We start from the raw sequence: 17794 nt of genomic DNA on the forward strand, positions 1-17794 counted from the left end.
AGAGGGGCCCCTGGGTGGCTCAGACGGTTAAGTGTCCAACTTTGGCTCAGGTCACCATCTCACTGGCTGTGAGGTCGAGTCCCGTGTCGGGCTCTGTGCTGACAGCTCAGAGCCTGGAGCCTGTTTCAGATTCTGGGTCTCCCTCTCTCTCTGACCCTCCCCCGTTCATGCTCTGTCTCTGTCTCAAAAATAAATAAACGTTAAAAAAAATTTTTTTTAAATAAAAAAATAAAAGGGCCTATTGAATTTCTCGAAAACAATTGGATCGATACAAAATGTCACCAGCGGCATGTGAAAAGGTGCTCCTCTGCTGACTGGAAGGGACACAGGAGATCTCTGAATCAATGAGACAAGTGATAAAAGCCGCCCCCCCTCCTGCCCTTGGGCTCTGCAGCAGGGACTGTCCTGAGCACTTTAGACGTTTTAACCCGCTTACTTCTGACACCAATAACAATTGCGTGAGGTAGATATTATTATCATCTCTGTTTTACAGATGAGAAAATTGAGGCACAGAGAGGTTAAGTAACTCGCCTGAAGTCACACAGCAGGCAAGCTGGGAATCTGAGCCCCAGGCTCTCTGGCGTCCACGTCTGTGTGGATAACAGCACTAATGAAGCTGGCTCAGGAGGCAAGGCCTTCAAGATTTCCCTGTGCAGGAGCCCCCAGTTCTGACTGCCCAGTCAACTGGGGCTTTCTTAAAAATGTCCATTTCCAGGCTCCGCACAAACCAATTATGTCAGAACCTTTGGGATGGGCCCTGAGCATTCACCATGTGCATCAAAGCTCCTGGAGGCTAACAGGCAGCCAGGAAAGAGAACTTCTGCTCTATGCTTCTGCTTCTCATTTAACAGGCAAGAAGACTAAGCTCCGAAGTCAGTGACTTGCTCAGAATCACATAGCGGGAGCCAGAGCTGTGACCCAGGACTGCCACTCCCGGGCCGTCGAAATCACCACTCCCCACAAAACTAAGATTATAACCAGGAATCACTACACTCTACCGGGTGCTCCCCTGTCCCAACAATGTTGCTTTGTTGGAACGCTTCACTGGCCTGCACACCAAGCAAGAAAACAGAGGAAACCAGGCAGCTGGGCACACAGAGGGCTGAGAGCGCTTATCTGAAGGGGGGTTGTGAGAGGGGCTCTCGCTTCCGGACGTCCGTGTGTCTGCAATGCGATGTTGCTTCTGGAATCGAGAAAATCAATCTTTAAAAAAAAAAAAAAAATTAGCAGTACCCTTTTCAGGATGCTTCTCTTTCAGGAGTCAGTGAGGGTTTTATTTGGCTTGAACTAATTACAGGCTTCCTAAACGGCCATTGTCATTCTTGCCACGACTTACAGGGACTATTCCAGAAGTGAAGACTTCTTGCACTTTTAGAAGGAAATGGGTGGCAGGACTGATGCTTATCGATTCCTGAAGAAGCCTGCACAGCCCAGGCTTGCTGCTTCTGGGCTCTCCGGACCGCTGGCTGTGTTTCTGGAAGCCTCCCACGCACCAGCAGCCCGCGCTGTAATGAGGTCTTCAGCTACTAAAACTTGCATAAAATATACAACACGCAGCCAGCCGCCAGCTGCTCTGGATCTTGATGAATAATTTAGAAACAAATTACCCTTTTCCAAATGAGTCCCATAAAGTAAGACTCATTGCAAGGCGCCCACTGGGCTTCCCTTTGAGGCTTCGGGGACCCCAGCTGCCGTAACTAAGGCCTAACTCCCCCAGTCCCAGTTTACGAGGCCCTCAGCTGAATTAAACCTGATCAACGGAAATTAAGTGCTCCTTACCCTTCCCTACAAAAGAAAAGCTTTGCAGGCAAGCGAATCTCTAAAATCCATTTCTCTGGGGCATGATCCATCAGACCAGAGCTCTGTTGCAGTGTTACCTTGTTAAGATGTGCAGTTTCAACAGTCGATTTCATTGCATTTGGGGCTAATGGAACTTTCTTTTTTTTTTAATCCTCCCTTTCAAAGCCTGGACCATACTTTACCATATTTAAATAGCTTCAAAGCAAGCTGGACTGGCTCCTTGGAGAAATGGCTGATTCCAGGTAGAAGAGGTGAAATGCATAGGGACTTCAGAACATCATCTTACTAGGCTGACTACTCAAAAACTACGGGCCATGTCAAAAAGGACACTAGACCAGCTGGAAGGGATTCCCACTAGCCAAATATGGAGCAACCTGAACATCAAAATGAATAATGACAGGAGCAGATAATAGTGTATTAGATAAAAAGGAGTCCATACTAAAACTGTTTTAAAAAAAAAAGAAAGAAAAGGAAAAGGAAAAAAAGGCAAAAGAAGTCTCTTCTTTACAGAAGACCACCAACCAACAAATATAGAAAAATTATGGAGCCAGAAAATCATTCTTTTACAACCACCATAGAAGCAACAGATTTAGGCAATGACTTATTGATGAACACAAAAGCTATGAGGTGAAAGACTGCCAGGAAATGAGACATTCATACAGTATACGTTGATTATGTATTAATTATAAAGGAGAAAGGTATCATTACAACAGAGAAATCATTAACCAAATGACCAAATTCATTACCAATGATAGAGAAAATCGGCATCATGTGCCCACATGACAATACCCATGGCTTGCCAAGAATATTTAGCCCCAAATCAAAATAGGTTTATATCAGGAAAGACAGAAAAGGTGAGGGAGCCATTCAAGAGTAAGGGAAGGAAACAATACACCTGACAGCCAAAGGCAATGCATGGTCTTTGACTGGATACTGGTTTGGAGAAGAAAATCACTATAAAGGATACTTGGGGAAATGTGAATATGGGCTGTATATTACATAATAGTATTGTGTCAGCATTATATTTCCTGATTGCTGACGACATCATGTGTGGTTAAGTAGAATGCCTTTGTTCTTATGATACACATGCCAAGGTATTTAGGTATTTATTTAACAGAAGCTCTCAAATGGCTCAGCAAAAAGAAAAAGCTGAGAGAGGGGCAAACAGGACAAAATGTTAACATTTGTTGTATCTAGGCGAAGGCACACAGGTATTCATTGTACTGGTCTTGCAATTTTTCTAAAGGTTTTAGTTGTTCAAAATAATAAACTGGAGACAGAAAAGCAAGCTGGGTTTGAATTCTCGTTTTATCTTCTTTTTTTTTAAACTTTTTTTATTTATTTTTGAGACAGAGAGAGACAGAGCATGAACGGGGGAGGGTCACAGAGAGAGGGAGACACAGAATCGGAAGCAGGCTCCAGGCTCTGAGCTGTCAGCACAGAGCCCGACGCGGGGCTCGAACTCACGGACTGTGAGATCATGACCTGAGCCGACGTCAGACACTCAACCGACCAAGCCACCCAGGCGCCCCTGAATTCTCGTTTTATCTTCTTACATCGTCTTAGCAGAGAACAAGCCAAATTCCCTTGAATTTAATAAGCTAAAATAAATTAATCTTGACTTAAAACCAAAGAAACACAGATTTCGGTGTCCTTCACCCTCAAAAGCATTGATAGTCACCAGATCCAGGTCAGAGATCTGCCAGCCCTGGATCTCCTTTCCCATTGGCAACAACCAGCTGGCACTGATAGAGCTGTTCCATGTGGATGGAGCATGATGTCTGGTTCCCAATGGGCCTCTCCACTCCATCTTCTACCTGACACATGTATTCACTTATGCTTTCGTTTCTGTTGTCTGCCTGGTCTCTGGGAGCATCTGAATCAGAGACAAGAGGCAAAGTTTTAGCAATGGTGGGACAAGCTTGTGCTCGTTGCACCAAGGACCAATCCCCACAGTGCAAAGCACAGAACTGTTGGTACTGACCACAGGTTAGTCTCTGACTGGCTTTTTATAGGTTCACGGAGACATCATCTGTGATGACGGGTTGACTTGTGTCCCCCTAAAATTCATGTGTTAAAGTACTAACCCCCAGTATTCCCAGAATGTAACCTTATTTGAAAACAGAGTATTGCAGATGCAATTTAGTTAAGATGAGGTTATACTCAATAGGATGGGTCCCATAATCCAATATGAGTGGTGTCCTTATAAAAAAGGGCAATTTAGGGGCACCCGGGTGGCTCAGTTGGTTGAGCATCCAGCTTTTGGTTTTGGCTCAGGTCATGATGTCATAGTTCATGGGTTCAAGCTCTGCATCAGAATCTGTGCTGACGGTGTGGAGCCTGCTAGAAATTCTCTCTCTCTCTCTCTCTCTCTCTCTCTCTCTCTCTCTCTCTTTCTCCCCCCCCCCCCGCCCCTCCCCCACCTCTCTCTCTCCCTGTCTCTCTCTCTTTCTCAAAATAAATAAATTTTTAAAAAATTTTAAAGGGGAAATTTGGACACAGACAAGCACACAGAGAGAGCATCCTGTGAAGATGACAACAGAAGTCAGGTTGCTACTTCTACAAGCCAAGAAACACCAAAGACCACCAGCAAATACCAGAAGCTAAGAGAGAGGCCTAGAGATCATTCCCTTATGGTTCCTGGAAAGAACCAGGCCTACCAACACCTTGATCTCAGACATTCAGCCTCCAGAGCTGTGACATAACATATTTCTCTGGTATAAGCCACCCACTTTGTGGAACACTGTTATGGAAGCCATAGGACACTCTCCCATCCCCCCACGTGGCTGCCCACATGCCCACACAAGTGAAACGCAGAGCTGACAGGTGAGCAGATTCTGGAGACAGACCAGCAGGGCCATCTCTGCCATTTACTAGTTCTGTGGACACGGGCAAATTCCAAACCATACTATTTCCCTGTCACCTCGCCTCTGCAACAGAAGTAATAACAGGGTCCACTCATAGACCTGCTGTGCATGTTAATTCAGTTAACATCTGAGAAGCACTTAAAACAGAGCCTTTACTTGGCAAATGCTGTGTTTCTTCTTCTTCCTCCTCTTGCTCCTTCTCTTCCTCCACTTGCTCCTCCTCCTCTTCTCCTTCTTCCTCTTCTTCATCATCAATCTTTCTCTGGCTATAACTTTGTTCTGAACGTTGGAAGATCTCAAGTAAAGGTGTTTTTGTAGTGGGAAACTCTTTGGACCAAGAGAGAACCCCTACCTGGCTTCTAGGTCCTGCTCTGCCCCACCCAGAGCACAGCACCTCTCTAGGCCTCCCTTTCAGTCCTCTTTTGCAAAATGAAAGACTGAAAGTTGATCTCCAGTCCTGGTCCCACGTTTACTTCTTGTTCCAGGCTGACAGAGTTCAAGCAGGCTCTGCAGCCCTGTAGGCTGTGTGGTTAGAGTTTTTGGTATGCCAAGGACCCTACAGTAGGTTCTCTTGGGAATCTAAACTCTAAATTTATGTCATTTAGTTGAGTTTTTAGTTATATTTTTTAAAATATAAGACGTGGTGCCTTCAAATACACTGTAGATTTGTTGGGAGAAAGAAAGAAAGAAAGAAAGAAAGAAAGAAAGAAAGAAAGAAAGAAAGAAAGAAAGAAAGAAAGAAAGAAAGAAAGAAAGAAAGAAAAAGAAAAGAAAGAAAGAAAGAAAGAGAAGGAAGGAAAGAAAGAAAGAAAGAAAGAAAGAAAGAAAGAAAGAAAGAAAGAAAGAAAGAAACCATATGCTACTAAGATTGGAAGGAATCCAAGAGGGCCTGCACACCCTCCTCAAATATTAGAAGAGCTTGCCCCATACTGGCCAAGAGGATGGGATCAAACTGGAACAACAGATAAAAGCTACAGAGAAACACTGACTTCAAGTGTTTATCCCTGAACCTGATGTGTTTTATGATAATTGTCAAGGTTCTTAATGGTTTCCATAAGGAAGTCAAAAATAAAAACACTTGGGGCGCCTGGGTGGCTCAGTTGGTTAAGCCTCTGACTTCGGCTCAGGTCATGATCTCACAGTTCGTGGGTTCAAGCCCCGCGTCGGGCGCTGTGCTGACAGCTCAGAGCCTGGAGCCTGTTTCGGATTCTGTGTCTCCCTCTCTCTCTGCCCCTCCCCTGCTCACGCTCTGTCTCTCTCTCTCTCTTTCAAAAATAAACATGAAAAAAAAAGAGAGACACTTGAAGATGAAATTTAAAAGTAAGTGGAATTGCGGCATCATTAAGCTGACACTAATTTGTCTCCATCACCATCCCTACCTAAAATCAAGGTCACCATACAATTTTCCTAGGCATTGTTGACTGAGAGCACCCCATATGAAATATAAAAGCATGCAACAATATTTTTATTTTATATAAAGCAAAAGGTCTTCACTTACCCAAAGGAGGCTGAACCACAGTAAGATTCACAGTTACAGACTTGTGGGCATGCAGCCCTTTCATGGTGGCCACACAAGTCAAAGTCCCGTTGCCCTGTGGTGTGAGAGTCAGGACGCTCACTGCACTTTGGGTATTGTTGGGCTCCGGAACGGAATGATAGCTCGAGTGGCTCACGGGAACGCCGATATCCCAGGAAATACCTGGGGGCGGGATCCAGCCCCATGCGTGGCAAGTCACATTACAAGGTTCATCCTCCGCGACTACAAGGTTGCCTCCGGGAATGAGCAACGCCCCCATAACTAAAGAAGAAAAGAGAAATGTTCCAAAGGGGTGACCATACCTCTGTTGGTTCCAGGTTGTCTTTAATTTTCCCCTTGGATCGCATTTCATGAGAGCCATCTTCCCGAGGCCAAACTGGCTGTGTCTGTATCGAGAACCTTAACTCAGGTTTGATCTGTGTCTTTATTTAGACCTGCCAGGTTCATGGAAGAAGGGGAGGTTGCTCACCAGAGAACATATAATTCCAGAGGAAATAAATAAATAAAAATCGGGATCCAGGAGAATATGAATTCTATGGGAAAGAGAGGGCAAGTGTGCCTGCCAGAGTAGGCTACTCAGTCACTCAAGTGAGGTTGCAAAGTTGTCCTGGGCTCTCCTGGGAGCAAAAACAAAAAGGGAAAAACCTTTATACATTCTTTCCATTGTCAGGAGAACGTATCTCGGGGTCATGGGAAGCAAGTTGCTCCTGGCCTTTGGTCAGTCAGATTCATTTCATTTTATTTGGGGGGTCATACGTTTCTAAACAGAACTTCCTATAGTATTTCCTTAAAATGTTTTTCCAGTTGCAAATGAATTCAAAATCAAATCTAATATAATTATAACAATTGCCCAAAATTATGTACCAGAATATAATAGATAAATTAAAAACCTTACGGTTTTTATGAATGGCCTACCTGCATATGTCAATGTTCACACTATAAACAACCTATACGAAAATAGGACTTGTGTGTGCTAATATTAATAAAATAACCTGAGGATTGGCTCCGGTAAAGACACAGCCTTAGTGAAACATCCAAGCGTCCAAATTAAAATATCCTCCCTGTTGTATAATATAATGGGAAGAACACTGGACTAAGAATCAAAAACTCAGTCTCGGGGCACCTGAGTGGCTCAGTTAAGCAGCCAACTTTGGTTCAGGTCATGATCTCAAGGTCCATGAGTTTGAGCCCTGCATCGGGCTCAGTGCTGACAGCTTGGAGCTGGGAGCCTGCTTCAGATTCTGTGTGTGTCTCTCTCTGCCCCTCCCCTGCTTGCACTCTCCCTCTCTCTCAAAATAAAATAAATAAACATTTAAAAAAAAAAACCCTCAGTTCTCAAATTGCCCTCACCTGGGCAATCACTCTGTTTTTAAAGGTCAGATGAAACAATCTGACTAGATCAGTGGTTTTCAAATGTTTTTGTTTCAGTACTCTTAAAAACCACTGAGGACTCCAAAGACATTTTGTTTGTGTTCTATCAATATTTACCATACTTGAGCGGCACCCGGGTGGTTCAGTTGATTAAGCATCTGACTCTTGATTTTGGCTCAGGTCATGCTCTCATGGTTCCTGAGTTCAAGGCCCACATCAGGTCTGTGCTGACAGCATGGAGCCTGCTTGGAATATTCTCTCTCTCTCTCTCTCTCTCTCTCTCTCTCTCATTCCCCCCCCTCTCCCCCCCGCCCCTCCCCTGCTTGTACGCTCACTCTCTCCCTCTCTCAAAATAAATAAATAAACTTTAAAAAATATTTACCATACTTGAAATTAGAATATTTATTTTTAAAGATATTTAAAATAACAATGACAAATCACTACATGTCACCGTGGATTACCATATTATGATGAAAAACACCTGTGTTTTTAACCCAACATAAATTATTGAGAAGAATATCATTGTTTTAGATTTCTGCAAATCTCTTTAACGTCTAGCTGGATTCTCATATCTGGTTCTGCATTCAAGCTGTTGCAATATATTCAATAAATGGCTTTACTGGAGTATATTTTTAAAACTGACTTCACATGGAGGTGCCTGGATGGCTCAGTTGGTTAAGCCTCCGACTTCAGCTCAGGTCATGATCTCACAGATCATGAGTTCGAGTCCCGCATTGAGCTCTGTGCTGACGGCTCAGAGCCTGGAGCTGCTTTGGATTCTGTGCCTCCCTCTCTCTCTCTGCCCCTCCCCTGCTCACTCTCTGCCTCTCAAAAGTGAATAAACGTTTTAAAAAAAATTTTTTTAACAAATAAATAAATCTGACCTCCCATGGATATATAGGTGAAACAGTGAGAAGGTTTTTCAAATAATCACGTATGTTCCTTGATATTGTACCAACACTTGGCAAGCAGTGATTTCTTACAGGGTAGTTGCACTGTGGAAACTGAAACTATATAAAGGAACTCTCATTCTCTTTGACATACAAACCCATTGCTCTATCTGGCGCTTTAATTGACCTTTCACTTTTGCATGACTTTGTATCATTATACATCAGTTATTGGGAAAGACATCCTGTGGGCACAAGTGAAATGAGTGTAGGAAAGGCAATTCACATGTTAGTATTATAATGGAAGCAGTCGTGACCTTACGGACCCTGAAAGTTCTAGGGGATGCCCAACAGTTCCCAAACTAGATGGAACTGGGTCAGTTCTGAAAGCTCTTCTTACTCTAAAATGTTAAATTTCCAACCATTCCTTTCCTCAATAGTCTCTCGGAGTAAGTAAAGCCTGTTTGCTAATGCAGGGATTACTGTAAACGCAACAATGCGAGGGAAATAGATCTGTTCCTTACATGTAAAGGGTTTTGTACTTATTCCTTCTTCTCCACTCACTGTTTCATTTGGTGGAGAGGTTTAAGATGACAGAAACTGGAAGGAGCGGTATTGCCTCAATTAATAAGGGACGATCTTGAACTCAAGTCTACTGGCCCTCGAAATACAAGGGGTCTAGAATTTGGTGTGTGATTTAATGGGCAGACTTGGCAATGGATGGACAAATGCAGCAACCGGAAGCATTTCCTTTCTCTACACATATTTGTGATTCAACTTTTCCCACTGGCTTTCACAAAGCTTATCGCATAGCGCAATGAACGCTCTATACAAAGGTGATGACTGTAGCATTCACACAGATCTAAGATGACTCTAGAGGGAGCTATGTAAGCTCTCTTTTTCTTGCTGATACATGAGCTGGAAAAAATAAATCTTCAGCTAAACCATTTTAAAAATAACATGGATGTTTCCTCTTTCTTCAAGATTCTTTTCCCTTGAAAGAGATCCTGTTGCTTAGAGAACATTTGTTCCTCTGGGAACAAAGAGCCATTCAGACCACTGGAACCCAGGTAATACGACCAAGTTCGGTGGCCGGTCTGTGGGTTCCTTCCGCATGACCTTGGGAAAGAATTTATCATCCCAAATGCTTAATCTTCCATGTGTAGCAAAACTAAAAGCTACGGTAATTGCCAACCGACAAAAATGCACGTTTAGGCACAGACAACTTTATAGATGTGGAGCTGTGAGCAAAGCTGCTATAAAAACACATGGATCTATGAATTTGATGTGCCATGAACATATTGATTAAGTCAGGCCTCTGGCCCTGTGTCCTTGATCCAGGTGTCCCCCTCCTCTCTCATTTCCCCCCTTGGCCTAGCATCCCCAAACCTTCGAAGCACAGAAGGGCACCTCAACACGGAGTCGTCTGTACGGGCTTTGCTCTTTCTCTATCTCCCCTCCCAATTCAAACCTGAACTTGTCTCCCTCACAGCACCTGGCAGCATCTCCAGGCCACTCATGTTATCCCTGCATGTGCATGGTCTACTCTTCCCGGGAGGTCCTTGAGGACAGGACTCTGTCTTCTTCTATCCACCTTTGAGTGCATTTCCAGATGCCCAACACAATGGTGTGCTCCTATCAGGAATGCGATTGGCCGTACGGAGATGGCCATGACCCAAGTGCTGTTGTAAAGACTTTATTGGACCTACGCAGTTGATCCCACAACAACCCTCTGATGAGGAAACTAGGGCACAAAGTCATTAAATAACGGCCAAGGTCACACAGTTAGCAAGTGATACAGCTGGAATCTGAACCTAGCATTCAGGCTCCCAAGCCTGCATTATGAACCACCAGCCCACGCTGGCTCCCAGCTCCACGTGCGATAAATTGAATCAAACAGGACTTTGGGGTCTTCAAGCCATCGTCAGTCACTGCTTCGTCTGACCCTCACAGTACACCTGTGAGGTGGGGCGGGGGAGCCTTATCCTTCTTTTAAAGATGAAGAAGTCGGGCCACCTCAGGAGTCACTAAGTTGGTAACTGATGACAGCGAACCCAGAACTCGTGTCTTTGATTCCATTTTTCCTGTGTTCTTTCCCATATGCCACAAATCATTATGGTAAGAATCTGGTCATGCAAACTAAGCCAATAATCCAGGTAATCTCATAAAAATCACTATTTTGAAAATATCATTAAGCCATATAAAATTAAAGACACATAAAAGTAAAGGGACAACATTTTGGCTAAGTAAAAAAAGAAAAAAAAAAGCAAGTAGAAATAGGTAAACCTGCATTCCTACCAAATGTTATCAAACTGGATTTGATGCAACATGAACACAGATCAAATGTTTGGAAATTTCTCCTAGACAAGCCAATAAATAGACATAAGAAAAAATTTCAAAATACGACGTGGTTTTCTTAAGAAATGCTGCCACAGAAATCAGGAGCTCAACTAGCTCCAATGCATCTACAAATACCATATAATTACATTTTACGAATTGCAAGGTGATTAAACTTTGATAAAGATGTTCTGAATTCTTGTAAAGCATCCTTTTATTTTTCTTTTCACTACATACCATGATTTAGAGCACCTCAAAATTACCTCTGAAAATGAAAAATAAACTATCCCTTGTGATAAATTTCGCTTCCTCTTTTCCCTAAAATGTTTGGTATAGTTAGTGAACACCCACCTTTGACTACAAGAACCGCTGGGGGCAGGAAAGAGTAAAGGATTGGGAGAACTCAACTGGAAAGAGGAAAAGGGTAAAAAAATCATGATTCAAAGTGCATACGTGACATAAGGCGAGGAAAGAGCGGCAAGTATATAAAACACTAGAGAAACGGCAGTGATGGGCAACTATTCCTAAATCAAAGAGCAGTGGCCACAACCGGCCTGGGAGAATCTGGGGTGTATGTCCACAAAAGCTCTCGGTGGGCTAGCGATGGGAAAGTGATAAGACCTGTCTTTAAGAGTCTTAGTGAAAGAAAAGAGAAAGGAAAGAAGAGATGAGGTAGGGGAAACAGAAAGAAGGGCAGAAAGAGATTCGGTGAAGAATTGGGGTAAGAAACAACAAACAACAAAACAACAGGCATTCATACTTCTAAGCCTAACACGCTGAGGGCAGACCCTGGATGCGTGCAGGGTCCTCCTGTGCCCCTGGCATCCAACGCAGCCGCCTCCACCTGCTCCGCTCAGAGCCACCTGTGCACCCACCTTGCACTGAAAGGAAAGCGGATGCATCGCGGTCACTGTTCTGGAGGCTGCACTTGATGTGCCCCGCGTCACGGAGCTGCACATCATGGATTATCATCTCAGAGATGGAGTTGCCGCCCTCTTGGTAGCTCGCAGAGGTAAAGCGGTCGTTGGTGATGATGGGCTCTGAGGGCGTGATGCTCAGAACCACCGTGCCGTTCAGAGCCCACATGATGAGCTTCCAGCCCTGTGAGACCGTGCAGTTGAAGCGAGCCTCCGAGCCCTCCAGCACCGTTGCATTCTTGGGACCTTCTATGATTTGATAGCTGGATCCAGAAGCTGGAAGGCAACCGGTGTTTCAAGGCGGTAAGTGAACAAATCTGTGTAAGTCTAAGGTAGGGTTTAACCCTTCTGTATTCACCAGCCGTGGCCTCTGGATGGCCAGTGGCTCAGACTCCATGTCTTCCTGGTCCCAACACCATGTCTCCCCGGTGGACAGGAAGCCACGCATCCCTCCTTTCCATCCGCCCCCTCCACATCTCAGAGCGCCTCCCAGCAAGACTGCTCCTCTACCTCCAGAGCGATGTTACCTCGATCCCAGCCTGGCCCTGAGAGCTCCCGGGTCTATTTGAGGCAAGTTTTCACCTTCCCTATGAAACGAGAGTTATCCTCCAAGGAAGTTGGGCAGGGTCTTTGATTTCCACCCCCGTGGAAATCCTGGGGCTCAGAGGGGAAGGTGGAAAACAGTCTCTCTTCATGAAGAGAATGGGGACCCCAGCATGCTGAGATCATAGCCCACTGCATGCCCCTGCACTCCTTAGAGCCCCCAGATGGAATCCTTAGGACAGTGTCGAGGGGTGGAGGATAAACAAGGTTGAGAGAGAAGGAGTCCAGCTGGAGAGAGACAAACGTTGCATCTGAGTACACGGTCGTGGAGTGATAGGTAAGCCAGTCGCCAAGTATCAAGAGAACTGTACTATCATTGATTCCGTGCCTCTCCTCTTAAGGACCAGAAGAGACACGGGTGGGGAAATACAAAGAGGGAAAGCAGGCAGAAGGATAGGGGAGTGGGTTCCCGTAATGACGAGAACAATCAAGCAATGCTTCTGGCAGGCTGGTAAAAAAAATCCCGCCATATCTAGTGTTGGGTTCAAAACTCCAGCAGACAGGCAGGTGGCTCAAAAGCAGAAGCCCGTGGACTGTCAGGTGGGGCTCCTGGCTCACGGGGCAAATTATCTCAACTTCTCCATGTCCCACTCGCCTCAGCCACAGAACAAGGGCACTGGCACCACAGTGGATTGTTTCAAAAACCAAATATGACAGTCCATGTCAAGCCCTAAGCGTGACCCTCAAACACTCAGTAAACATTCATGAGCATATAACCTGCAAGAAGGAATGTGTTGATTTTGTAAGATAAGCCAAGAGTGGTGTAGATTTAAGTAGAATTGTTTCTTTCACACTCCCCACAACATTCAACCCTTGGCTCCCCAGATGCACCATAATGCCGGTTTCACCTGGAGTGACAACTTGTTTTTCTTTTTTAAGTTCATGTATTTATTTCGAGAGGCAGAGAGAGAGTAAATGCGAGTGGAGGAGGGAAGAGAGAGAAGGAGACAGACAATCCCAAGCAAGCTCTGTCCTATCAGCGCAGAGCCCGACGCGGGGTTCGATCTCATGAACCTGAGATCATGACCTGAGCCAAAATCAAGAGTCAGATGCTTAACCAACTGAGCCACCCCGGTGACCCTGGAGTGACAATTTCTAACTGGTCTTCCACACAGTGGACACCAAGGGCTCTCCAGCTCACATGAAAGGAATCACGATAACAGGGGATGAAGCATGTTCGGCACTGGAAGACCTCAAGAAAAATCTTTTGTCCATTTAGGACAGATGTTCTAACCGCCTTAGAGGAGCCAACTGGCAGCCAGGGCTTTTAAGAGCTTCCCATGTTTGTAATAATAATTTGATATAGGGAGGACGGCAGCCCGCACCCGGCCGGAGGAAGGGGAGGAGGGAGGATGAGGAGGGTGAGCAGCCTGTGCCCCGCCTGAGGACCAGGACGAGGAGGAGGAGGGCTGGGAACCCTTGCATTGAAATATAATCATCAGGAGAAGAGCCAAGATGGCGGAACAGCATGGAAGTTTTTTGTGTGTCGCATCCATGAAATACAGCCAGAACAACACTAGACCATCCTGCACACCTAGAAAACTGACTGGAGGATTAATACAACAATCTGCACAACCTGAACCACAGAACTCAGCAGGTACGTGGCGCGGAGAGGTGAACGTGGGGAGAGAGAAGCCGGCAGCGGGCAGGAAGCCGCCTTTGCAGGCAGGGAGAGGACAGAGACTGGGAGGGGGAGGGGGCAGAGAATACGGAAAAAGAGCCCCTCCCCAAAAGCAGCTGGAGAGAAAGTGGAAAATTGGAAACAGCCGCAGGGACTAAACTGAAAAGGGAGAAAGGAGAAAGGAGAGGGTTTAAATTCCATTAAGACTGTAAACAAGGGGAGCGTAGAGTCTGCAACTCCACAGCTCCATACCTGGAGGTGCTCTGGTGGGAAAGGTGAATCCCCAGGAACAGAGTGGGGTCCGGGAGGTTCTCGGGCCACACAGGGAGAAGTGGTTCCACTGCTGGAAGGACATTTGGTGGAGACCGTTGAAGCCACCTGGTCCCAGCAGGCCCCGGAAAACGGCCAAATTCGCTGGTGCCGGAACAAGGTTGTTAAGGGTAAAGCCTGGTGCCAGATGTGTGTTGTGATCTTCCATAATCCCTGAAATTCTGCTGCTACACTATCTCACAAACTTTTTATGGGGCAGGGTGGCACCTGGCCGCAGTCTCGGGGCACCGGCAACAGCAGGGTCCAGTGGGCATTCCTGGCTGCAGCCGACATTCGGCCGTGGCTCGCTCGGCCATTGCTCGGTGAGACCCTCCCGCAGACGGGCGGAGCGGGTCAAAGCCGGGTCCTTGGGAAGTAAGGGGCCGGGGAAAACAGCCGCATCTGGGACAAAACCCGGGAGAGAGGTACTGCCTGGGGCCTGGTCACGGAGAGTGGAAAAGCGGGGAGTGGACGAGAGCTGAAGACAGAGGACGGATGCGCGATTGCTGATGGGGAGAACAGACCGGGTAGCTGGCTGGCGCCATTTTTACCACGGCCGCGCAGGCACATACGCACCTACGAGCCCCTCAACACTCCACCCCAGTGGGCTGAGCAGCGCCATCTAGTGGAGAGCGGAGCTGTTGCACGGAGCCCCGCCCAACCGGGCCAACCTCGCCGCCTACTTAGTTTATAGACTATAAAGCACTACGTAGTCTGACTTTTAGGGGAAAATGAAGTGATTTCAGTCCTATTTCAATCTGTTAGCAGGCCCATCTATTCAATTTTCTTTTTTTTTCTTTTCTTTTACACTATTCTTTTTCTTGAATAGAGAAAGAGAAAAACTTCATGTTTATTTTCAATTTTTATTAAAAATATTTTTCTTTAATTGTTTTACTATATTTTTTACTTTTGTGTAAATTTTATCAAATTCTATCTTACTTCCATCATTCCACTTTAGTCTACTTCAGTGTATTCACCTTTTCAAATTTGCAAACGATTTCCTTGCTTTCTTTTTTCTTTTTCTTTTTCCTCTTTTTCGTTTCTTTCCTTTTTCTTGAATGCAGAAAGTGAAAAAATTCATTTTTACTTTCAATTTCTATGAAAAATGTTTTTATTTAGTTTTTCTACTATATTTTTTGCTTTTATGTAAACTGTTGTGAATTCTATTTTACTTCCATCATTTCATTTTAGTCTACTACAGTGTATTCACTTTTTCAAATTTTCCAGCGAGTTCTTTTTTTTCTCTCTTATTTCTCTTTTTCATTTCTTTTTTCTTGAATACAGAAAAAGAAAAAATTCATTGTTTTCAATGTTTATTTAAAATATTTTTCTTTAATTTTTTCCTACTATATTCTTTAATTTTGTGTAAAGTTTTTCCAATTCTATTTTACCCCCATCATCTCATTTTAGCCCACTTCAGTGTATTCATTTTTTCAAATTCTCAAACGATTTCCTTTTTTTTCTTCCACCCCCCCTTTTTTTTCTCTAATCTGTCAAACCACTTTCAACACCCAGACCAAAACACACCTAGGATCTAGCATCATCTATTCGATTTGTGTGTGTATGTGTGTCTGTGTGTGTGTGTGTTTCATTTTAATATTTTCTTAACTTTAATTTTTTAACTTCAATTTTTCTACCTCATTAATTCCTTTTCTCCCTTCAAAATGACAAAACAAAGGAATTCACCCCAAAAGAAGGAGCACAAAGAAACGACAGCCAGGGATTTAACCAACACAGATACAAGCAAGATGGCTGAACCAGAATTTAGAATCATGATAATAAGAATACTAGCTGGAGTCGAAAATAGATTAGAATCCCTTTCTGCAGAGATAAAAGAAGTAAAAACTAGTCAGAATGAAATGAAAAATGCTATAACTGAGCTGCAATCACGGATGGATGCAGCAGCGGCAAGGATGGATGAGGCAGAACAGAGAATCAGCGATATGGAGGACAAACTTATAGAGAAAAACGAAGCCAAGAAAACGAGGGAGATTAAGGCAAAAGAGCACGATTTAAGAATTAGAGAAATCAGTACTCATGAAAAAGGAACAACATGAGAATAATAGGGGTCCCAGAAGAGGAAGGGAGAGAAATAGGGGTAGAAGGGTTATGTGAGCAAATCATAGCAGAACCCTCTCCTAACCTGGGGAAAGATACAGACATCAAAATCTAGGAAGTACAGAGGACACCCATTAGATTCAACAAACACCAACCATCAACAAGGCATATCATAGTCAAATTCACAAAATACTCAGGCAAGGAGAGAATCATGAAAGCAGCAAGGGAAAAGAAGTCCCTAACCTACAAGGGAAGACAGATCAGGTTTGCAGCAGACCTATCCACAGAAACTTGGCAGGCCAGAAAGGAGTGGCGGGATATATTCAGTGTGCTGAATCAGAAAAATAGGCAGCCAAGAATTCTTTACCCAGCAAGGCTGTCATTCAAAATAGAAGGAGAGATAAAAAGGTTCCCAGACAAACAAAAACTAAAGGAGTTTGTGACCACTAAATAAGCCCTGCAAGAAATTTTAAGGGGGTCTCTCTGAGGGAAGAAAAGATGAAAAAAAAAAAAAAAATATATATATATATATATATCAAAAGCAACAAAGATTAGAAAGGACCAGAGAACACCACCAGAAACTCCAACTCTACAAGCATCATAATGGCAATAAATTCATATCTTTCAGTACTCACTCTAACCATCAATGGACTCAATGTTCCAAACAAAAGACATAGGGTAACAGAATGGATAAGAAAACAAGATCGATCTATATGCTGTTTACAAGAGACCCACTGTAGACCTAAAGACACCTTCAGATTGAAAGTAAGGGGATGGAGAACCATCTATCATGCTAATGGTCAACAAAAGAAAGTCAGAGTAACCATACTCATAGCAGACAATCTAGAATTTAAAATAAAGACTGTATCAAGAGATGCAGAAGGGCATTATATCATAATCAAGGGTTCTATCCACCAAGAAGACCGAACAATTGTAAACATTTATGTGCCAATGTGACAGCACCCAAATATATAAATCAATTAATCACAAACATAAAGAAACTCATCGACAGTAATACCATCATAGTAGGAGACTCCAAAACCCCACTCACAACAATGGACAGATCATCTCAACAAAAAATCAACAAGGAAGCAACGGCTTTGAAGGACACACTGGACCAGATGGACTTAACAGATATATTCAGAACATTTCATCCTAAAGCAGCAGAATATACATTCTTCTCCAGTGCATATGGAACATTCTCCAGAATAGACCATACACTGGGACACAAATCAGCCCTAAGTAAGTACAAAAAGATCAAGTTCACACCATGCATATTTTCAGACCACAACACTGTGAAATTCGAAATCAACCACAAGAAAAAATTTGGAAAAGTAACAAATAGTTGGAGACTGAAGAACATCCTACTAAAGAATGAATGGGCTAACCAAGCAGTTAAAGAGGAAATTAAAAAGTATATGGATGTCAATGAATGCAAGTCAATGAAAATGATAACACCACAAACCAAAACCTCTGGGATGCAGCAA

The 17794-nt window shown here is 44.0% G+C and overlaps 1 protein-coding gene across 3 annotated transcripts in view; it reads right to left on the minus strand.

The window, feature by feature from the left end:
- IGSF5 (immunoglobulin superfamily member 5) overlaps positions 1 to 17794 on the minus strand; it is a 51557-nt gene that overhangs the window by 21838 nt on the left and 11925 nt on the right. For all 3 annotated transcript variants that reach the window (XM_015541240.2, XM_015541241.2, XM_042956811.1), the window contains 2 exons: positions 11675 to 11992; positions 6166 to 6465 (listed from right to left, as the gene is read on the minus strand). In XM_015541240.2, coding sequence (XP_015396726.1) covers positions 6166 to 6465; positions 11675 to 11992 — 618 coding nt within the window. The remainder of the gene's footprint in view (positions 1 to 6165; positions 6466 to 11674; positions 11993 to 17794) is intronic.

The sequence above is a fragment of the Panthera tigris genome, chromosome C2 (genome assembly GCF_018350195.1).
Source record: "Panthera tigris isolate Pti1 chromosome C2, P.tigris_Pti1_mat1.1, whole genome shotgun sequence".
Taxonomy (NCBI): Eukaryota; Metazoa; Chordata; class Mammalia; order Carnivora; family Felidae; genus Panthera; species Panthera tigris.